General features: G+C 35.6%; 4 protein-coding genes across 10 annotated transcripts; 2 read left to right on the top strand and 2 right to left on the bottom strand.

Annotated features, from left to right (window-relative positions):
• Positions 1-64: 64 nt before the first annotated feature.
• LOC147519983 (MLO-like protein 4) lies at positions 65-6895 on the top strand. Of its 6 annotated transcripts, none has more exons than XR_015212392.1 (15): positions 65-1003; positions 1109-1166; positions 1272-1504; positions 2558-2674; positions 2759-2819; positions 3102-3202; positions 3866-3940; positions 4171-4256; positions 4412-4461; positions 4865-4905; positions 5009-5176; positions 5264-5299; positions 5452-6088; positions 6220-6280; positions 6358-6895. XR_015212392.1 is itself a non-coding variant. In XM_086591496.1 (15 exons), exons 1-15 carry the CDS (start codon positions 887-889, stop codon positions 6685-6687), a joined length of 1602 nt encoding a protein of 533 aa, XP_086447622.1. In that variant the 5' UTR covers positions 77-886; the 3' UTR covers positions 6688-6895. The 6 variants fall into 6 exon arrangements, 1 of the variants encoding a protein (XP_086447622.1); XR_015212393.1 differs by lacking the exon at positions 6358-6895 and having other exon boundaries at positions 5452-5703; positions 6021-6088; XR_015212394.1 differs by having other exon boundaries at positions 67-1003; positions 5835-6088.
• A 1287-nt stretch (positions 6896-8182) lies between these two features.
• On the bottom strand, positions 8183-8641 carry LOC147519982 (uncharacterized). Its single transcript, XM_086594216.1, has one exon. The coding sequence runs from the start codon at positions 8639-8641 to the stop codon at positions 8183-8185; it is 459 nt and encodes a 152-aa protein (XP_086450342.1).
• Positions 8642-10360: 1719 nt separating this feature from the next.
• On the bottom strand, positions 10361-11871 carry LOC147519981 (uncharacterized). Its single transcript, XM_086594215.1, has 3 exons — positions 11452-11871; positions 10669-11342; positions 10361-10577 (listed from the first exon to the last, which is right to left on the bottom strand). Exons 1-3 carry the CDS (start codon positions 11869-11871, stop codon positions 10361-10363), a joined length of 1311 nt encoding a protein of 436 aa, XP_086450341.1.
• Positions 11872-18270: 6399 nt separating this feature from the next.
• On the top strand, positions 18271-22524 carry RPN10 (regulatory particle non-ATPase 10). Of its 2 annotated transcripts, none has more exons than XM_086591495.1 (11): positions 18271-18383; positions 18481-18594; positions 18683-18788; positions 19000-19114; positions 19204-19413; positions 19494-19794; positions 20582-20717; positions 21698-21801; positions 21866-21934; positions 22061-22141; positions 22276-22524. In XM_086591495.1, exons 1-10 carry the CDS (start codon positions 18372-18374, stop codon positions 22097-22099), a joined length of 1206 nt encoding a protein of 401 aa, XP_086447621.1. In that variant the 5' UTR covers positions 18271-18371; the 3' UTR covers positions 22100-22141; positions 22276-22524. The 2 variants fall into 2 exon arrangements, with proteins under 2 accessions (XP_086447621.1, XP_086447620.1); XM_086591494.1 differs by having other exon boundaries at positions 22058-22141.
• Positions 22525-22978: the final 454 nt, after the last annotated feature.

Below are 22978 nucleotides of genomic sequence, written 5' to 3'. Positions count from 1 at the left end.
AAAAAAAAAAATAAAAAAAAAAAGACCCACGACAACTACCTTCCGTGGAATATAGGATATCGCGACAACCCAATGCCGTGGATTGTGCAATCCTGCGACATCTACTTGCCGTTAGTGTTTTTTGTATATTTAATGAAAAAATGTTAATACTTTTGAATTGGTCAAAGGAGTGCTAGTCCTATTTATGAGAGTGTCAATACGGCGACCCATATTGATGGTCCTAGCTTATAATTATCAAAAGTTCAAAACCTACCAAAGTACCTAACCCTCTAAAATATTGAGTATGGCTCACCCTTCATTCAAATTTAACCTAACTTTCGCCACCCATGACCCAACCTAACATTATTTGGGCTCTATCCATGAAACTAACTTTCGCCATCACCCATGACCCAACCTAACATTATCTATGGCCTATGGGGTACATGGTCAACTTTAAGCTGCCCTCAAAATAATACGATACGTAGTTGCTCATCACGTCCCAGTACTTTGATTCTTTCCCTACTAGCTCAGCAGATCTTTTTAAATGCGTAGTCTAGGCAACTGAGGCGTTATATCGTGAGTATCGGGGGAAATGGTTTCTCAAGTTTGTTTCGGTCCCACTAGCTCCCGGCACGTGGAACAGAAAAGTACAAAACACGACCAAACTTCAAAAGCAGTGGGACCCGTTGTGTCCAAACACTGGCATGTTACGACTTTACAAACCATGCAGCTGCTTTTTAATTCGGTCTGCATTTTGTCTCACCAGTCACCAATTAACGCCATTAATGGATTTTAGCTCCTCTTCAACACAAAACCCCACTAGCAAATGCTGGTTTTCACTTTGCACACATAAACATTACTCTTCTCTCAAGAACAGAAGAAGTAGACATTCAAAGTTTTAATTGAAATGGAAGAAGAAGGAAGATCATTGTCTGAAACACCAACATGGGCTGTTGCAACTGTTATAACTGTTTTGGTTTCTGTTGGGTTTCTATTTCAAGGGTCTTTGAAAAGGGCTGGCAAGGTATGGGAACATTTCTTTTGATCTTTTCAACACTTTCTCACAGCAAAAAAGTTTGGTTTATTGTTCTTGGCAATCTTATAGTGGAGTTGTTCTGTTGTTGAACAGTGGTTAGTTGATACCAAGAGAAAAGCTCTTCATGCTGCTCTGCAGAAGATCAAGGAAGGTAATAATACATTGCACTTTTAGGAATGTTGTTTCTTTAATTTCTGATTTTATTCTGAAGAGTTTAGATTTTTTGAGTTGAAAATTTTGGTTATTTGGCAAACAGAGCTAATGCTTTTTGGAGTTTTATCGTTATTGATGGGCCATTCCGCAATTTGGGTGTCGAAGATTTGTGTTAAATCTTCGCTCATGGATACCCGATTTTATCCATGTACATATGATGGAAACTACAATGTTTCTGTCAACCAAAAAAGTGTGTTGATCACGAGCTTTAATTCTTCAAAGTATTCAGTTTCACATGAGCAGATGAATACTGAACGTCGCGAGCATTGCCCTGAGGTAAATTTTTCTCAGAAGCCATTTGGGTGAAATACTGTTAATATTGTGATTCCAACCATCAGTATATATACATGCTGATCTTTCATGGTTGTTCCATCAATGAGAGTATATAATTATATATACATGTTCATGAATCTAAATGTCGGTTGAGCGTTGTAGTAAAGAGGTCCCAGTACAAGTGCACCCAACAATCTTTGTAAAAGGGGGAAATTACGCATATTAGTTTAGCATGTGTGCAAAAGAGCATAGGCCGTACAAATTTGGTTTTTTCAGTTATTCATGGAAATGTGGTAGCGCAGTTATATCTAAGTTCACTACTAACAAACAATTGTAAAAGATCAGAGCATTCCTTTCTGGTCGGACAGTACTTGGGCCAATGGTTCTGTCTTGAAACCATCAGTTTGAAACAAGTTATTTTGTTATAACAGATTTGATTTATTATTGCGTACATTCTAACCTACTAGTATGTTTGGACTTTAAGGTTTAGTAATTTTTATCTGTTTAATCTGACTGATTTGGGATCAAACACGTTTTATATAAAGGTTTACATAGAACTTTTATCTTGATTCGACCTTTGCAAGTAAATGGGAACAACTTTTAGAATGATAGAAGTTAATTTATGTTTCCATACTTTTCTGTTGCTTTTCCTCTTCTTAACCATGTAGAAGAACATATGTTTTGAATAATCAAAGATTGAAACTCAGCAACTAGCTAAAGAGATGATTCTAGTGATATAATGACTGATATACAGTTGTAAATAGTGTATATATATATTCATCAAGTTAATGAAATAAATCTCATTATTAGCTATCAGAATAACAGTGTTGTCCATTTCCTAAGCATCAGTGAGATTTCTTTTTCTTTTTCCCTGTGAAAGTCATAGGAAAATTAGAGCTCAAAAACCTGAAAACCTTAGTATCTTAGACAATATTTCTAACAGATAATCTACACCAACGAGATAGAAAACTTTCCGAGGGAGCCTGAAGAGAATTCTGATTGATCAGTGGCGTTATATCTGCAAGGAACATTCACTGGTTGTTGCTTGTTGTACAGGGTCAAGAACCGTTTGCGCCATACGAAAGTATTGAGCAACTTCATCGGTTGTTGTTTGTTCTGGGTGTTGTCCATGTCTCCTACAGCTTTGGCACCATTGCTCTAGCAATGCTTAAGGTGTGTTTCTCTGCCCAAGCTTAGTGCTAGCTGTCTTGTAATTTTGGACCTTCCGCTTTGTCACGACAATTAACTATCATGCAGCTGTATAGCTGGAGATCCTGGGAAAGCCAAGCCAGAGCAATGGTTATTCAGGGATTACAAGGTGACGTTTTTCAGTTTTTAGTTATATGTACTGTTTGACCTGTACTGCTTTTTCACTTATTTGGGAGGAAACACTATCATATATAGCTTACTCTGATGTTTCTTCTTATATTTTTTCTTGTTGCATTTGGTAAATAATGCTTACGGAGGGTATTAGATAAATTTCAATGTTTTTCTTCTCCTGTCCTGTGATATATTTTCTCTTATTTTACTTGTAAACTGGTTTGGTTATTGCTTGCTACTCTGAAACACTTATGACATTATTTTTAAATCACTTTTTTAGGCTCCTCTGGAGTTGGCATGAAGAATCTTGGGCGCCTGTCTACTTTTGTCTTCGATCATACATCACATCCATGGAGCCGGAACAAAGTACTTGTTTGGATGGTAAGACCGCATATTCAAATAGCTAATCCTTTACTGGTTTGTGTTTTAGGTGATGATTTGTTCCATTACCTTAAAAATTTGAATTGTATACATGATCATGAGTAGGTAGTTGTATTAGCTTGTTATGGAGTCCAAATGTAACTGTTAAGCTGTTGCTCATCTCTGGATTCCATTAATAAGTGAAAATACTTCGTTCTTATATGTATGGCTTATTGCACATCAATGAAAAAGATAGTCAAAGTGTGCAAGTCGAAGACTGTATTAACATATGCATGGATTCCCCTATTATCTTCTTAGAGTGGCGGTGTTAAATTTCCTGGTAACTTTACGTGATGTGTTTTAATCTTATACATAAAGTGGAATTGTTGTTTGTTGTTGAGTAAGAGAGAAAGATGAAGTCTGCCTAACCCCAGCATCTTTTCCAAAAATAAAAAAGAGAGAAAGATGAAGAGGATGGAAAGAGAGAAAAGAGAGAAAAGAGAAGACAAATTTAATTGGGTTTGGCCTTCTTTTTCTCATATATGTATATAGGAAATAACTTTATCAGAAAGGGGAAAAGAAAACTCTTAACAATGTCTTTTTATTGTTTTAATGTTTTTGACATCTATTTGTATGACTTGGTAGTTAATCCCAGATTAGAATTCAAACTAGTCCAATGTGCAGCTTTGTTTCAGCCGCCAGTTTTGGAGCTCCATAAATAGAGCTGATTACATGGCACTTCGTTTGGGCTTCCTTACTGTAAGTGTCTATTCCCTTCTTCCATCTACTCTATTAGTATTCACCGGCTATATCTTTTAAACTGAGAAAGATTAACATGTGACTCAAACAATTACTTCCTCATAAAGACTGTAACTTAGTATAGTATATAATTATATATACATAGACTCACAAGTCCTGTCAATTACTTCATTTTATGTTCTAGATTAATTCATTTCACAAATGTTCTTATGTTCACTATAAACATGTAGAGTCATGAACTTCATCTGTCATATGATTTCCATGGTTATATGCTCCGTAGCTTGGAGGACGAGTTTCGTGATATTGTAGGCATCAGGTACTCTTCATAATGACAAGGTTTCAGCTTATAAATTTGCATGCTGATGTTTCAGATGACTTTTATTCTCCTTAGTTTCTAATTGATAAAATGTGTACACATAATTAGTCTGCTAACTCAAACAAATGAGGTGATAACTATTTTTTCTTGTGCAGTGTGCCTCTCTGGGTGTATGCCATATTGTGCATTTTTCTGGACTTCCATGGTAATATTTAAAGCCTGTCATTCTTCACAAGAATTTAGGAAAGAGCTATTGGTAGCTCATAAACCACTACGGAACCGCATAATATATAGGGTCTCATTTTCCATCGTCAAAGGTTTAAACTGTATGGTGGTTGAACTTTGTTGATGTATTCTCCTTTTGGTTGCGTACTTCAGCATGGGGTTTTTTTTATGGGGTGCCTGAGACCACTTTAAACATGTTATATTCTGTCGTCCTCCAACAAATTTTTGTTTCTAGATGTAAAGTTATGTACTTTTCCTATTGCTTCTCATGCTGCGATTTTTTCTCAGATATAGAAATATGAAATCCTTTCGTTATCCTATTCTGTTCTTTCTTTGAACTTAGAATTGATAACTAAAGCACCATAGTGTGAAAATTTCCTCAGGAACCAATCTGTACTTTTGGCTTTCTTTCACTCCAGCCATTGTAAGTATCTAACATTGTGTTGGATTCTCCTATTTCTATATTTCCATGTTATATTCCACTAACTAGTTTCCTTAATTTATTTTTCCATTTTTTTATATATAAGTTGATCCTGCTAGTAGGCACAAAACTCCATCATATAGTGATAAAATTGGCTCTTGAAGTCATGGATGCAAATCCACATGCGGAAAATCAGTTTAACCTTAGAGATGATCTCTTCTGGTTTGGAAAACCCAAATTTCTGTTGTGGTTGATACAACTAATTTCATTCCAGGTCAGTTGAAAAAGAAAATTTCTTTAACATGTGATAATTATATCGGCTATGTAGATGATTAACTTTTCATGGATTTTTCATTTGCAGAATGCTTTTGAGATGGCAACTTTCATCTGGTCATATGTAAGAATTTTTCTCCAACTCTACTGTGCTACACAATAGCACAACACCTAGAACTTTGGATGAATATGTAGTAAACAAATAATAAGGGAATGCTTTGGTACCAAATTACCAATGCAGTTGACTACAAGTAAATGTAACAAACACTATTGCAGGGAGTGGAGCGGCCAACAGGAATATATTTATCAATTGGCAATGCTTTAAACTCCCGACTTGAGCATAACTCGTGGACTTTGACTTTAACAGGTGATAGGGAGGACACATGGGACCTTTGGTCCAAATATTTGAATAGTTTGTTCTAATACCATCATGAACTTTGGGGCATCCAACTCAAAACCAATTGGCAGTGAGTGGACCGGCCCAGGAACATATTTGGGTAATTACTATAGATGACTGAGCCTTGCAAGGTGAAGTCGTTCTCTGAGATTGATCATCTAGCATTAATTTCTTTTGTTTTTCTTGAATTTTTTTTAGTCTTTTAGTTTTTTCTTAGTGTGATAGAATTTCTCTACCATGTGGTTATTCTCTCTATTGACAGATTTTCTTGATAGAAAATTCAATTTCCACAAACTGCTTTTATATCCTTTTCTTAAGTTAGAACAACTTGTCGCAGTGAAGAATAAGAAATTGATCAGCCAAGTAGGCCGTCACAATCTCTAACTAGGTTGTTCATTATGTTGCTTTGAAACAATCTACAATGTGCTACCCACATTTCTTCATCCAGTGGGAAATAAGAAGACCTTCCTGTTTCATGGAGAATCATGCGTTTATTGTGATCCGCTTAGTGTCTGGGTATGTCTATTCTCTGTAGTGTGTACATCAGCACACCACCACTTTCAGTTGCTTTTCTGGGTTAAGCATAAGTGCTACATGTAGGATGCACGTGTGTTTGGTTAATTTGGTTTCACTTAATTGTTTTGCAGCGTTGTTTTCCAGTTCTGGTGCAGCTTCATCACATTTCCGCTCTATGTTATCGTTACACAGGTATTCATGAAATCATTGGAGTTTAGATATATAAGCGGTAGGTTCCTTTTGTAAAATCAACAGCTTTATTGGTGCAGATGGGATCAAAGTTCAAGAAATCTGTGGTTACAGAGAGTGTGAGAGAATCGCTTCATGGATGGCGTAAGAGAGCGGGAAAGAAAAGAAATGGTCGTTCCTATTATTACCTTGATAACGCAACTTCAGTTACTTCTTTGGATTGTTCACCAATCAGTTCATCGAGATTTGAAGATGGCTCTAGTTCACATCAACCAGTTTCTATCTCAGTGAATGAGAGTGGTGAGCAAGAATCAAGAGACGAGAATTCATATGTTTCACATACTTCTGCTCCTCTCTATGACAGTTACAGCGATGATGATGAAAGTGAAAAAGATTGCCAGGAATCCTAGTTTTATTTGACACGTCAGTCTATATACAAAAATTGTTATTCCAACTTCCTAGTGAAACAAGACATTCTAACAAGTATGTAATTGTGTATGTTTGTCCTACTAGTGAATGCCTATGCCAATAGGCACTCTAGACACATTGCTTTTGAACAACACCCGAAGATACCATCTCTATGGTAGCACTGGATCGATGATATAACCATTTCCAACAGTTTTATACTTCATAATCATTTCATGTGTATACTCAAATGAGTTTAATTATTGAAATTTTATGCATTTCATTTCTCACAAACCAACTCATTACACATACCCTTATACATTCATTAATTCAACACATATCAGAACGAGAATGAGGAAAATAAGGGGAGAGAGTCTTCAATTAAGAGCATCATTATTTTTTTTTTAAATAAAAAAAATTCAGCAAACTCTTCTTTGTATTTTCAACATTTCAAAAACTTAAATCCTGTCATAACCTGAAAATCAAACAATACAATTCTCATAGATCAACCATACCAAAATATATAACTTTATATTTATACATAATACAAATTACTTCTAAAACTAAAAGACAATTCATTTAACATTAAAGAAGACTCTGCATAATTTTTCACATGGGGCTAATTCTAGTAATGAAAGGGAAAAATCAAATAAAATAAATACTCCAAACTTGTAGCCGTCAAAGGATCTAGGAGAGGGCTAAGGGCTATCTTTCCCTAACTTCCCCACCAAAAAAAAATTACTATATTTATAGTCCTATACTATGAAAATGCATGTTTCTATCCATATTAATCTGTGGGCATGTACAAACCCAATAAAATATCCTTGATCTAGTCATATAGGCCCACTCTAGATATATATACCCTTTCATCTGGATAAAAAAATCTGTTCAACTTCATAATAGGAGTAAAATCCTAGTTAAAATTATGGTTGAAAAAGTTCCTTGTTTCTCTCATTCTCCCATCTATGTACAGTGCTCACACCATTCTGATACCCTATGGATAAATGTGTCATGGAGCAATAACTACAATCATGTCGCTGAAAAATTATGGCAATTTAACTTGGTACTGCAAGCAAACCACATACACATTTTTTTAGACTTGATACATTTAACATTTTGTTTACAAATGAGATCGTTCTCAAAAGGAAATAATCTCTATTCTTACTTTTAAGTATCCACGCTATCATCAAAAATTAAAAAAAAAACTATCATAAAAACTTACATAGCATATATATGGATACAATATATTCTTTAATTTCAAAACCAATAAAAGTAACATTCTTTAATTTCTCACTCGTCTTTTCTCATTGGTATCGATGTCCTTAGAGTAGAACTTTTGGGTATACGATATTTGTGGTGCAATTTCTTGCATTAGGTGAAAGAAAAACGGATATTCTTTTTGAAGAAGTACATCTGGACATGGCCACATAGAGTTGTCCATGACTGAAAACCGGTGTCCTCAAATCAATGCAACTTATTAATTGTCATGGCATAAGCTAGTCAAATAGGAAATTGTCGCATTGATAGTTTGAAAGGCAACTCCGAATTTAAGGGAGCAAAAGATATTATTGGGAGGAGTACCGGATTTCTAGCTTTCTCTTCAGTCAAAATTTTAGCTTGAAGGACTTCACTCGCACATTGAAGCACCATAAGTCGTGTCCCATTGCAAATGTCATCTTTAAGTGCTATGTTCCTGAGCAACATTATAGGGCATCCAGGTTTTAACTTGAGATTGAAAGGTGGTAAGCTAGAAGGGTTGAGGGAGTTCAGAAACTCGGTGGGATAGTGAGCCCCACTTGAATTATCAATATTATCTTCGATGATTTTATCTACAGCCAAATACTCAAGCGCTTCACCAGGGAACAAATTAAGTGCAACCTCATTAATTGCACTCACATCATCATTACGGGCAACAAGAATAGTACGATTAGTTAAGAAAGTTGGAGACGATGTGTCCATAACATCCAATTGGGGATAGACAGAGAAGATAAGTTTTGGATATTGGTGCACTTGTGTATTCCATTTGGTAATTGTACACATTCTTTGGGATTCGAACCAATATAAATGAATCAAAGCAAAAAATAAATTCATTAGTTTCTAAAATAGTTCGTTTATATATGGAACTAATGGAGAAAAAACATTCTAATTAGAAGGCATTAGTAGCACACCTCCAACAAAAAATCGGCGAATTTGACATTCTCGGACTCCGCCATTTCAAGCCGTATGTTCTATACCAAGTACAAAACTTCTAAATAACTCCAAAGGAAAGAGTCTCGTAGTGATGCACCAACGAATTGCTCTATTTGGCCTAACGATATAACATGCAGTGTTTGTCGAAAATCACCACCAAGAACTGTAGTGATACCACTAAATATTTTCTTATTTCCGCAAATATCTTGAAGTGTTCTATCCACAGCCTCAACATAGTATCTATATTGCATGGGCACCTCGTCCCCAAACAATTAGTTTTGTTCCTTAAATAGGTCAGCAAGGTCGGAATATTTAACAAAGCCGCAAAAAGTGGTATCCATCACATCAATTGGAATCTTAAATGTAGAATGAGCAATCGTCCACCGGATAATAACAAATATGCAATTCCCATGATGCCACCATGACAATAAGACTCATCTTTGCGGCAGGCCTTTGAAATTGTATTATACAAAAAGTTTTCCGCTGTACCGGCTACTCCATTCAAAAAAAAAAGTTTGCCCTTGTCATCAAATATTAAATCTTGAATCGATATAGCAAGATTAAGCATGAAGTTGTTCATCATTAAGATGACTCACATCAACCGCGACCTTTTCTCCTATGCCTTCATCTTTGAAGTTGGCGTTGCTCCCAAATGAGCTTATTGCCAACAATTTTGCTCCGATCCTTTTTTGGCTTTGGCATGGGCGGGAAATTTTCCAATGTCTTCCCAGATTCTAAAAGGATTTGTTCCACCAGATATAAGCTGTAATCTGTTATTTGCTCATCAGTTGGATATGGGATGCCTTGCTTTGTTCGAAGCCAATGTCCAGATCATCACATATACTCGATGCAAATTTGCTCCAAAGTAGATTTGGTCATAACAGATGACACTCTAAAAGAATTACACAAAACAGCCTCTGCAGTTGATATCCAGTTTTCATTATCGCCGTCTCTTATAGGCATTGTATCCACTCATCATCAGCTTCCAACAGCCCATGGGCAATACATGCTTCTTTGTATGTGTTGTACACAGTAGCACCGACTTTATAAAGATATGCAAAGGAAGTAGGCCCTTTTACAACAGCAAGTAGCAAGCATTGATAAAACCGCTTTCCGACATTGGGGCTTGCAAAATACATCCTACCAATGGAAGGTCCCTGATTCCTAGAAGTCCACTCTTGAGAGTCTTTGTGGAAAACATAGTGTCATGGAATTTCTTGATAGGTATATGTGCGTGCATCTGGATCTTCAACACAACACTTAAAGAAAGTTGTCAGTGTTGAAGTTTGGTCTCTGGCTCAGGCAAGAATTGCATCTATGAGCTCTTTGCTATTGAAAACAACCCTATACGTACCTTCCAAATGAAGCGCCAATCGTTGGACACTTGGAAACTCTTTATGCATTGGATTCTGAAATAGATGTCATGCAGTTTCTATTGGCCCAATGTACCTTGCATTAATATATATATATATATATTACTGAATCTCATCATTTGTTCCTGCCGCCACCACTGTTGCTTTGTGCATAGCCTTTGTAGATGTACTTGTTAATATATTTAACAGGTTGACACAATGCACAAACTTCAACATTGATATGGCAGTCAAACATTTCAGACAAATATGCATTATAGGGAACAACATCTCCATTATCAACTTTAACCATTTTATTCATCCTCTTCACAAAATATTTCTTGTCAGTGTCGCACCTTCGGTAAATGGAGTACCCTTTTTTATCCATAATTGTTTACTCCACAAACTCTTTTGGATAGCCTTTGGTGCATCGACCATTTTCCATACATGCATGAAGCACTCGGATCTCGATCACCATAGGGGCCATGAACCATGCACTTCTTCACTATTTCAAACAATGCAGGGTGGGTGTCGGGGTCTGGGAATTCAACACATACAAATTTATCCACTTGCTCACTGTTTCGGATCTTATCATCATGCGTGAGAAATAAAAAGCAATACATGTGTGGAAGATCGTGCTTCTGAAATTCAATGGTATAGACATATGCAACCACCCAACCGAAGATATCATTCTTCAAGATTTCTTTCATAATTGCTCTTCGTTTCAGCTCAAATACCCGTGCAACTATTTTAGGCCAAAGTGTCGAAGTTTGGTGTTCCTTGAGAGCATCTTTAATTTCTTGCCAATAAAGGTTTGCAGTCACCATAAGAAAAATATTTGGGTGCTTATAGTGTTGGGTGATAGCCATTGAATCCTGAAAAATCTCATATATGTGCCTTGGACTTTCAACATGCAAGGAAGGCAAAATGAACCGTTGGCCAATTTGATAAGGACTTAATCCCTCAAGTGCAACATCTGTCAAGCACTTGTACATATCCGAACGGATGGTGTCTTGATTTAGTCTAGCTAATGTATCACAGCCGGTTTTGTTCATATGCAGCCCAAGCATCAACCAAAAATTCATGCAACAATTTACACTCCAACAAGATGGATGAGTACTCTGTGGGTCATTCAAACAAATGGTAGGCGTAATACAATAATTGGGTGAGTCTTGCATTGCTTGGAACATTTCTCTTGACGTCCCACAATTTTAAATTAGGTGACCAAACCAAATCCCCATAAAGAAATAGAATAACATAATGCAAAGGCAAATAAGCGGGATGACATTCACTTATCCGTTCCAACTCATGCCCTCCTCTCAAGCGAAATACAATATCACACATGACATCAACCTTACTCCTATCTCTAGGTAATATCACTGCGATCTCATCAGTTGTCGGAATATTGTACCTTCGTCTATCCGAACGCGAATCATAGTGTAAATGGACCGAAATATTGTTATTCTCACAAGCATTTTCAGTTAAAACCTCAAATACTTGCTTACAGATATCACAGAACTTGTGGGTATGCATAAGAGTTTCTTGTACAATTTTCAACATTTCCCTTGACAAATTCGGGTTGCGATTGTGACGGTAATCCAAAGCAGCTAGGGGATCATAAATATAAAGCTGTGAAAACTTAGGTTCCATCCCCGGATCAGGCAACAATGAGCCGATTTGGTGTCACAACTCTCCATGAACGGTGAATGAGGTAGGACCACGTCCATGTAAACACACGGTCGTTAAATTTGCAACCAAGATTGGTAAAGGCATTACACACGTTGTATTGCTGAATTTGCTCACGGAATAATTTTGTATGTTTATTAGATCCTTCGAATAAAGATTTAAGTGCCGGAGGCAGTGGAGAAAGAAGTTCCAAATAAAAGTCGGTTGCGCATTGATTTTGATAATTGTTCATCTTTCCAATGAAGGGTCAAACAAAATAGACAGAGAACATCCATCTTTCCCAGAAAGTGACGGTGATTTGGAACAGGAAGCGCATAACCTCTATGAGGATTAAGAATTTCTTCTTCACTTTCATCAAATCTAGTCATATCATGATCACTGAAAAAATAGACCTATGATATATCACGCTTTACAGTATGTTGAAACCTAACATAAGATTGAGAATTAAAACACTTGACTTACATAGTGTTATCCTCATAACTTTGCATTGTTACATCTTTTGTGACTGGAGGGTGGTTTTCTCTGTGAGAGATATCATACATTGATGAAGAGGACCCAACTTCGTACGTTGATCTCGTCTTCTTAAAGGAATCTGCTATGTAATCATACATAACATCTTTTTTTCTCTGTCTCCAAGTGTGTTGTGCTATAGTCATTTGATTGTGATCTAGAGGCACTTTCATTTCCCTTTCTTTTCAAAGACGTTGTGCAACAGATCTCCGATTAGGAGGTGCAATAGATCTTTGACTGGGAGGCACAACAGATAATATATTGGGAACTGCAATAGAACTCTGATTAGGAGGCACAACATATAGCCTAGTAAGAACTGCAGTGGATCTTCGATTAGGAGGCACAATAGATATCCTATTGGGAGCTGCAGTAAATTTTGGATTAGGAGGCACAATAGATAGCCTATTGGGAGCTGCAGTAAATTTTGGATTAGGAGGCACAATAGATAGCCTATTGGGAGCTACATTAGATATTCGATTAGTAAGCACAACATATAGAGAAGGAGTAGATCTTCGATTATGAGACACAACATATGGAGAAGGAGTAGATCTTCGATTATGAAGCACAACAGATGGAGAAGGAGTAGATCTTCGATTAGGAGGCACATATACCAGATTAGGGGACGTAGCATATCTTCGATGGGGAGGCACATATATCAGATTGGGAGGCGTAATAGGATGTCGTGCTATGGAATTGATTGTGTGAATTAATGACACTTTTCCCCTCTCTTTCATTTCTCCAGTTTGTGGTAATGAAGTCGCGACCTAAGATACGCCCGTTAATATGTTGATATAGTTGTACTCGTAAATAACAAACAATCAATATATAATGATAGATATGTAACTGGACAAATATATATGTGTGTGGGTGTGTAAATCTATGTAAAAAAAAAAAATCGTTACTCGAGACTATGTTCAAGTGATATTTAAAAGTGGTTGTGACACAAAGTGAAATCACATAATAGTATTTTATACTGTTGCAATTCGCTATTTCACAGCCTAAATTCGCTCTTTCACCATGATTGTTTAGGAAGGAAATTATGTATAAAGTTAAATGGTATCATAACTGAAATGATGGTTTAATAAGGGGAGTACTAAGAACAAAAGCGGGTGAAATATTATACTTGGAATATTGGTTTAGGGGATCTCTAACCAACTTATGTGAAACTCAAGAGAAGCTCATGAATATCGTCCTGAACAAAAAAAGGGATTTTAATTTCAGATGAGTGATTGTCAGCAAAACCACACCAATACAATCCTTATTGTAAGCTATTGACTCCAATCCTCTCACTTGGAAGTAAAAAATAAAATTCAAATACAACCTAAAAAAATGGTGTTGACTAATAACATGAAGTAAAACAGTTTGCCAAATCTATGTTTTTCTTTTTTCTATTCAGGTTTGATAAATGGTATAAAACCCCAGCGACAATGAGGTGAGAATATGTTTTTTGGTGGAAAACATTGAAACCAATGTTTTTTTGGGCTCGAACCCACAACCTACGTGATAAAGCTATAGAAACCAAGTGGGAGCCGTTCCCGTGGATATCAGTTTTGCACAAAATAATTGATCCGCACTCAACAACCGTTTGATCTTGCTCAAAATAATCTGGACTGTCTTTTGTGTGTTATTTTGAAAAAAAAAAACCCTATCCTCGAGATATATATTATAGATATACCCTTTTGGCTCTATGTTTCAAGGCTTTTCACAGAGTCTAATTTTTTGTAAACTCTAATACTAATTATAAAAAAAAAAATGAATTCCAAATTAGGAGTTTCTATTATTCATGTAATGGGGGGTTCAACAAGGAGTCCCACAAAAACACTCTTTCTCAAATTTTCTTTTAAATTAAAAATTTTAGTTGGATAAACCCTAGAAAACCCACGTAGAAAATAACTCCAAAGAAACAAAACCCCTATATAAGAGAGTTACAATATTTCATTTTTTTGGCACTAAAAATTGTTGTTAACAAAGTTGGATCAATTATAAACGAGTTTCTAGTACCCAACTTTTAAGTTCTAACAGTAATAGGTAATACGGTTACAGAAGTCAAGCAGTATGCTGGAGAGACATATTCAACTCGAAGAGTGTTCACTATTTAAATAAGATTAAGGCTGAGTTCAATAAGGTAGATGATCATGTTTGTGACATGGTGATTTCACTGTCCTGATACTTATATTTTCAGCAACAATATCATGTTTTATTATCTCAATGTCAAGGGAAAATGTCAATCACGTGTTTTTATATGATGACAACCAGACACGATAATAATGAAAATAACTAATGATTGTTATGAGAAAATGATAACTTCTAAAACATGTAGACCTTGTAAAACATATATTAGGTAAAATACGAAACATCATTATTCTCAAATCTATAGAAGGCCCAAATCTCTTTGTACTGTATAGACTATCGATACTAATCATATATTACTATGTAGTGATAGTCCATAACCTATTAAAATATTAGACCAAAAAAAGAACAATCACATAATGCTCCAAGAATGTTTAGATTTGTGTGTAAGGTGGGGTTTTATTTTGGAATAGTGAGAAAGGGAAGGGTTTCTTGGAAGATCGCTCTATCAGTGACATGAGCAAGCTAAGTAGGTGATGCAATTGTATTGAACTAACTTCAAATAATAACTAATGGGAAATCACAAACTGTATGCAAATGCATCGATCTAACCTAAAAAAATAATTAATGAGAAATCAAAAAATTAAATGGATACAACTGCATTGAACAAATCTAAAATAATGATTAACAATAAATAAAAAAACTAGGTGTAATTGCATTGAACTAACTTCAAAGAATAATTAACAGGAAATTAGAAACTTGATGCGAATGCATCAATTTAACCTCAAAGAATTATTAAAGAAAAATCGAAAATTGTATGCAAATGCATCAAACTAACTTCAAAGCATAATTAACATAAAATCACAAACTATACGCAATTGCATGAAACTAACCTTAATGAATAATTAATAAGAAATCGGAAACTAGATGATGCATCGAACTAATCTCAAAGAATATTTAACGGAGAATTAGAAACTAGATGCAAATAAATCGAACTATCTTAAAGAATAACTAACGGGGAATTGGCAACATGATGCAAATGCATTGAACTAACCTCAAAGAATCATTAACGGAAAATCTGAAACATGATGGAAATGTAATGAACTAACCTTAAAGAATAATTAACTGAAATTTTTTTTATGATCCAACATTGTGAATCATGTACTTATATTATATTTTTTTAAAGCCATGTTTGCAAGGAAACAACATAAGTATTAATAGAATTTGGTATTACTAATGGAAAATCGAAAACTAATGGAATTATATTACTAATTGGAAAATTGAAAACTAGATGCAATTGCATCCAACTAACCTCTAAAAGTAATTAACGGAAAATCGGCAATTAGATGCAAATGCATTTAACAAACCTCAAAGAGTAATTAACAGGAAATCTTTTTTTTGTTTGCTAAAGATAATTGTATTGATTAAGAAAATGTTACAAGTTTCAAAAAAGAGTTAAAGTTAATATAGGTATCATGTCTTAATTTCTACAGATAGCTAATTTACAAATCTATAGTATGTAGGTCATATTAATGTCTTCTATCCCGTATAGAAAATTAGGAGTACCGACCCACCATTTGTTTCCCCCTTTGCTAAGGTGACAACAGTTTTAGAGCAAATGTATGCTCCAAAGTTTACCTCTCGACATGTGCTGGTGGTTAGAATCCAATCGGCTAGATGCTTGACTTTTTTCCATGCCGCTCGCACTCACCAATGCATTTGGTTGTTATTAAATGACTTCATTGCAACAGTGGAATCTGACTCCACCCATATATGCTTCCATCCCAGTTTCACTACCTTGTTAATCCATCCAACTAACCTCTAAAAGTAATTAGCAGGAAATTAAAAAATAGATGCAATTGCATTGAACTAACCTCAAAGAATAATTAACGGAAAATCAAAAACTGAATGCAAATGCATGGAACTAACCTAAAAATATGATTAACGACAAATTTAAAACTGGATGAAATTGCATTTATCTAACTTTAAAAGATAATTAACAGGAAATTAGAAATTGGATGCAATTGCATTGAACTAACCTCAAAGAATAATTAACGGAAAATCAAAAACTGGATGCAAATGCATGGAACTAACCTAAAAATATGATTAACGACAAATTTAAAACTGGATGAAATTGCATTTATCTAACTTTAAAAGATAATTAATGGAAAATTAGAAATTGGATGTAAATGCATTGAACTAACATCCGATCAAAGAATAACTAACGAGAAATCGTAAACAGGATGTGAATGCATCAATCTAACCTCAAAGTTAAGAATAATTAACTGGAAATCATAAACTGAATACAAATGCATGAAAGTAACCTAAAAAAATGATTAACGATAAATTGAAAACTGATTGTAACTGCATTTAACTAACTTCAAAAGATAATTAGCAGGAAATCAGAAAATTGGATGCAAATGCATTAAAAAAAACTAACGGGAATTCGGAAATTGAATGTGAATGCATCGATCTAATCTCAAAAAATGATTAACAGAAAATTAGAAACTGATAGCAAATGCATCAAACTAACCTCAAAGTATAATTAATGAGAAATCGAAAATTGGACTCAACTACATGGAACTAACCTCAAAGAATAATTAACAGGAAATCATAAACTAGGTGTAAATGCGTCGTATTAACCTCAAAAAATAATTAATATGAAATCGGAAACTGGATGCAAATGCATCAGACTAACCTCAAAGAATAATTAACAGGAAATCGAAAACTTGATGCGAGTGCATCAAACTAACCTCAAGCATAATTAATGGAAACTTTGAAACTAGACGCAACTGTATAGAACTATGATGATAAAGTACAAGAGTTTTGTGGAATATTCGCAAGTCTATATGCAACCAAACTCGAGGACGAGTTTCTTTCAAGCCGGGGAGTATGATGCATGGGCATAGAAACTTCTAATTATATTATTAGTAGTATTATATATTGAATTAGTAGAGTTTCTTATTTGTTCTAGATCTAGGTTAATTAGTAAGGTTTATATTTTAGTTTCTAAATAGAATTAGAAACATTGGTTATTATATAAAGGCAGCTAGGCCTTCATCGTTAGAAGGTTGTTATTAATTATTTATTCTAAAGAAATTGTTCTTCATGATTGAAGGTTTATTCTAACATCAAAGAATATAATTAACGGAAAATCGAAAACTTGATGCAAATGCAACGAACTAACCTTAAAAAATATTTAGGAGAAAATCATAAACTAAATGCAAATTGATCGAACTATCCCCAAAAAATAATTAACCGGAAATTGGCAACAGGATATAAATGCATCGAACTTACCTCAAGAAATAATTAACGGGAATTCAGAAACTGGATGCAAATGCATCGAACTAATCTCAAAACATAATTGTATCATATATAATAGGAATGTATTGACATTTCGTATGACGGGTTCGGAAGATAGTCTTATTAGATAGATGGATTGAATCATTTTATTGAGCAAGTGTGTGTCTAAGAACAACCCGGAGAAATTTAACCAGTATATGAAGGTCCCAAAACAAGAAAACTTACACCGCGGCTATGGCTAGCATTGCGCCTATGGGCCAAACTAGTCGAAGCCTAGTTGTAGCCATCGTAGCAACTACACATTGCCATGGATGAAAGTTTGGAAGTGTGAATTTCCAACGTTAGAGTAAAGTGGTAAACAAATAAAAGTTTGTACGTAAATTAAGTCCAACCCGCATTCTGAATAAATCTCGGACCACAAGAAATGGGCTTGAGTCCATATCTTATATGGGCCTAAATTAGTCGAAATCCAAGTTACTTAAGTAATAGGCATCTTTTCCCTCAAGTAAACTGTAAAACCAACCCTTCCAAAAAGTATTAGTACTCTTTTCTCTCTCACAACACTCCATTCTTTCTCAACCATGGTTCTCGAGGTCAGACACCAAACCTTCAATCCATTAATAATAATCTTATCTTTTTATTAATCAATCAGGGTTTTAATTTTTAATTTTTGATGTTGTTGTTAAACAGGCGACTATGATCTGTATTGATAATTCAGAATGGACAAGAAACGGTGATTACTCTCCATCTAGATTTCAAGCACAAGCTGATGCTGTTAACCTAATTTGCGGTGCTAAAACACAGGTAATTAATTAATTAATGTGAATCTAGGGTTTTACTTGAACAATTTCAATTCTTTATTATTTTTTATTATTTTATTATTTGTTTGCAGTCTAATCCGGAAAACACGGTAGGGGTTTTGACAATGGCTGGGAAAGGCGTTCGTGTTTTAGTTACTCCTACTAGTGATCTCGGCAAAATCTTGGCCTGTATGCATGGTATGTTTTTTTTTTTTTTGAAGGGGCATTAGTATGAGTTTGCAATTTAATGATAAGGATATATCTCTTCATACAATATTGTGCTGTCTTAAAGTTTTGCCATATCTCTCAGGCTATTACTTTGATGCAATTTTATTTTGTGCACGTCTCTTTTATTACAGGTCAGGACTTATATTTATTATTGATTTTTTTCTTCTTTCCCTTAATGTAGGCCTAGAAGTAGGTGGTGAAATGAACCTTGCAGCTGGGATCCAGGTAGCCCAGTTGGCTCTTAAGCATCGCCAAAACAAGAAGCAGCAACAGAGGATTATTGTTTTCGCTGGAAGGTAGTATTAGTATTATGGGATTGCCAATTGTTGTACCACCAGCATAAGCATTTTCATTTAATTAATTGTGTTGTCTTATCTGTTTTCAGTCCAGTGAAATATGACAAAAAGGTATTAGAGACAATTGGCAAAAAGCTAAAAAAGAACAGTGTTGCTCTTGATGTGGTTGACTTCGGTGAAGAAGATGATGGGAAGCCAGAGAAACTCGAGGCACTTGTGTCTGCGGTAAACAATAGTGATAGCAGTCACATTGTCCATGTTCCCCCTAGCTCTGGTGCTCTTTCTGATGTGCTTATTAGGTATTTCATGATTCCAGAATCTTCTTATATGCGTATGAGCGTTTCTTTCTTCTTTACAAATTATTCCCTTTGTATTGCAGCACACCCATATTCACTGGGGACGGTGAAGGAGGAAGTGGCTTTGCTGCTGCCGCAGCAGCAGCCGCTGCATCAGGCGTATCTGGATTTGATTTTGGTGTTGATCCAAACTTAGATCCTGAGCTTGCACTTGCTCTCAGAGTGTCTATGGAAGAGGAAAGAGCAAGACAAGAATCTGCTGCTAGAGCTGCAGAGGAAGCTGCTAGACAAGGAGGGGAATCTTCTAATTCCCAGGATGCAACTATGACCGAGAATGTCAGTGTTGCAGCTCCTAGTGATGACAACAAAAGAAATGAGCAATTGGTAAAATTCAGTCTTCAGTTTTAAGCTTTTTGCAGTCGGTGCTGAGCATGTGTTTCATAAGTTGCTCAAGTAACATAAATGCTCAAATATTATTACTATTAATATGATAAAAAATTTGAACCATTGTGGTTAATAAAAGAACAACAATATGATGTTTTATCCTCCCTTCCTTTGGTGCTTCGCGCAGTGGGGCTAAGAGGTGCTTACCTAATTGGGACGTATTAGTTACTCAATAGATACCTTATTTATCGTAGTCTTCTCATTTACCAATAAGAATCTTATATTAAAAAGTATATTTGCCAAATCTGTTTATAAAGAGGGGGGGGGGGGTATTGTTTACGATGTTCAGCAGGTTCACATTTTTACCCCTGTTGGATTCTGATACATGTTTGCTACATAGTGAGTGCTTTGTTGAACAACCTTCCTGTTTCCTAATTTAGCAAAGCTCTGTAAGTAATAAGCCTCTGTAACACACCATTCTTTTAGCAAAGCGTTGTAACACATCATTTTCTGGTATATGCCCATTGTTGTCATTTCAAATTTCTTTTGGCCTTCCTATGATTAGAGCATCGGTTCTTATATCATGTTATTATGAGATATGATTCAGATTTACTTGAAGAAGGATCTTTTAGGTAAACCCCTTTTGTGTGTTGGTACCTACTGTGATACCTCGTTGGTCAACTTTTTTGATGAACTGGCATTCCGTTCTATAATCTGCGCAACTGATGAGTCAAACAACTTATTTGTACGGTATAACTGACTCTGTTAAACTCAAAAATGGTGACAGGATAATGAGGCTGCTTTACTGGAGCAGGCCCTTGCCATGTCGATGGATGACCCAAGGGCTAGTCAATCCGGTGGTATCCCTTTGGTTGATGCAGATATGTCAGAGGCAGCTATGGAAGACGAAGAGTTGGCACTTGGTGAGAATTAATTTCTGATGGAGCATTTCATGTTTATCTTTATATGGCACTTGTAGTTTGTTTTTTGTAATTGAATTTGCGGGCGTCCCTCTGTACCTGTCATGGCATTGTCATGGCCAGCATAAATATTGGCCAGGACACTTCACCACACATATCATCATAGATTTGGCTAACCTACACTGTGTGTGCCTTTGGCGTTCCAGTTACGTGACCCGGGCTTTTATTCAAATTGTACATTTTCGATGACTTAAACTTAAATATCATCCTTGCTTGGGACCTTGAAAAAAAATTAATTTTAAAATGCTAGCGCCAGCCATTATTATATAATGATATACTTAGACTACAGCAGTGAAAAAATCTGGGAAGTTCACCTTAATTGTTATTGAGTGGACCAAAGACTTTGATTGTCTTTGGTCCTCTGTACCGGATTCAAGTGGAGTACTGAATTTCTTACTGCGTATTGCAAAGAGCAACTGCGGCATTGGTGATTAAGACAAGGTTGAAACCTGGGAAGTTACCTTATGCCACCTGAGAAAAACATTACTAACACTTGCAATTCTGTGGTACCACATCGATGATGCTGATGAAGAGGAGGTTGAAATTGACTTGTGTCACAAGATGTCCTTGGTCATAATACGTCTTGATTGCACGTCAACAACATGCCCACTTAATTTTTTGTTATCTTTCCTCTGGTTTGCTCTCAACCATATATACCCATGCGTTTTCTTGATTTTTATCTCCAAAACATTTTTGTAACCTTTTATTATATATAGATAAAGCGGGCCTCATCATCATCATCAAGTCTTCTCAATCCTGTCGTCTCAGCCCAGTTGTTCTTACCTCACTATCCCAAAACTCTATGTTGCCAAGCCCATGTGTTCAACCATGATATTAAAGCTTGACTAACAATTAATTTCTGTTTTCTTTTTCCTTTTCCCCTTTTTCTTTTACTAATTAATTGCTCCTATGTCTGTCCGCAGCTCTTCAAATGTCAGTGCAGGACGACGCAAATGAGTTGGCAAACCAGAATGACTTGAATCAAGTGTTAGCGAACCACTCACTCATGTCATCTATCCTATCTCAAGTATGTATTACACTATCTTAATTGGTTTTAAGTTAGATGTGTGTCTGACTCTCTTACCGTGCAGCTTCCAGGAGTTGATCCCAATGACCCTGCAGTGAGAGATGCACTCGCATCTATGCAACCCCAGGGAGAGGTAGTCCCCTTGTTCTTATATAAACTATACAACCGGATGGATTAGTAAAAGGAATAAAAAAAAAGAATTATTGCTTGCTTGAATTTTTGGTATTTCTAATTTAATTTATTTAATGTTGGTCAGCAGAACAACAATGATGATAATCCATCCAATGAGGAGAACTGACAATGCTATTGTTTGCTATTACCTTTTCAGTTAATGCCCAAGGTCAGTTTCTTGATTCTTTTCACTATACTAGGTTTAAATTCTACCGAGGTGATAATCTTGGAAATTTAGTTACTACTGGATTTGGCTGAGCCTCCTGAATTGATTCTTTGAAGTAATGTGCGTCTCTTTTGCAGGTTCAACTGGTGAAGCCTGTTTAGATACAACTATAAGAACAAAGCTGGACTATTTAAGGAGTGGTTCCTATTGACAGAAAACAGGAGGATTCTTAATGTGCTTTAAGTTGAATTTATTTAGAAAATACTTTTGGCTTTCTTTCTTTTTTATCTATTTAAAGGCTTTGCTTGTCTGAATGTTCTCAAACTTTTGAGGAGCTATGCATTTGGTCTTTTTATGTTATCAAATGACTAGGAAAGTTTATGGTATTGATGTTTAATGGCCGCATAAGGTGTTCATGATATTTTTATCTGGACTAGTCCCAAATTTTTTGACCTGCTTCATTTACAACTCTTTACAATTTATTGTTTCTTTCCGAGTTTCGTGGGAAGAAACTTTGGCATAGCCCGTGGAAGTTTCCGAAGTTGTGGTCTTCTTTCCAGATTTTGTTTCCTTGTTTTATCAAACTGGTGTGTTTTTTGTGTATCATATGCCATGGTTGCCAACACTTCCATTGATTTAGACATGTACTGATTTACTTGGTTGGGATAAATTTCCACGCTCTGCTTTCTCTTTTTTCTTCTCTTTTTTCTTTAATGACATGGGAAAAGTTTTGAATTATTAATTTTGGAAGGTTGTTGATGTTATACGATCTTTGATTGAAAGATTGGACATTGTTTAGTCAAAAATATCAAAATGTTCGTTTTCAGCAGCATTGGAATG

The sequence above is a fragment of the Coptis chinensis genome, chromosome 2, assembly GCF_015680905.1.
Source record: "Coptis chinensis isolate HL-2020 chromosome 2, ASM1568090v1, whole genome shotgun sequence".
Classification (NCBI taxonomy): domain Eukaryota; kingdom Viridiplantae; phylum Streptophyta; class Magnoliopsida; order Ranunculales; family Ranunculaceae; genus Coptis; species Coptis chinensis.
Note: the sequence above shows the minus strand (reverse complement) of the source record. Positions and strands in the feature narration are given on the sequence as shown.

Excerpts from the sequence above, each read along its gene's own strand:
- LOC147519983 (XM_086591496.1), top strand. The coding sequence starts at position 887 with ATGGAAGAAGAAGGAAGATCATTGTCTGAAACACCAACATGGGCTGTT. Across the intron at positions 1,004-1,108 it reads CTTTGAAAAGGGCTGGCAAG|TGGTTAGTTGATACCAAGAG; the intron begins GTATGGGAACAT and ends GTTGTTGAACAG. Across the intron at positions 5,177-5,263 it reads TACAACTAATTTCATTCCAG|AATGCTTTTGAGATGGCAAC; the intron begins GTCAGTTGAAAA and ends TTTCATTTGCAG.
- LOC147519982 (XM_086594216.1), bottom strand. The coding sequence starts at position 8,641 with ATGGACACATCGTCTCCAACTTTCTTAACTAATCGTACTATTCTTGTT.
- LOC147519981 (XM_086594215.1), bottom strand. The coding sequence starts at position 11,871 with ATGGAACCTAAGTTTTCACAGCTTTATATTTATGATCCCCTAGCTGCT. Across the intron at positions 11,343-11,451 it reads TATTTCTTTATGGGGATTTG|AGTACTCATCCATCTTGTTG; the intron begins GTTTGGTCACCT and ends AATGACCCACAG. Across the intron at positions 10,578-10,668 it reads GATCCGAGTGCTTCATGCAT|GTGCGACACTGACAAGAAAT; the intron begins GTATGGAAAATG and ends CATTTACCGAAG.
- RPN10 (XM_086591494.1), top strand. Across the intron at positions 18,595-18,682 it reads TTTGCGGTGCTAAAACACAG|TCTAATCCGGAAAACACGGT; the intron begins GTAATTAATTAA and ends ATTTGTTTGCAG. Across the intron at positions 19,414-19,493 it reads CTTTCTGATGTGCTTATTAG|CACACCCATATTCACTGGGG; the intron begins GTATTTCATGAT and ends TTTGTATTGCAG.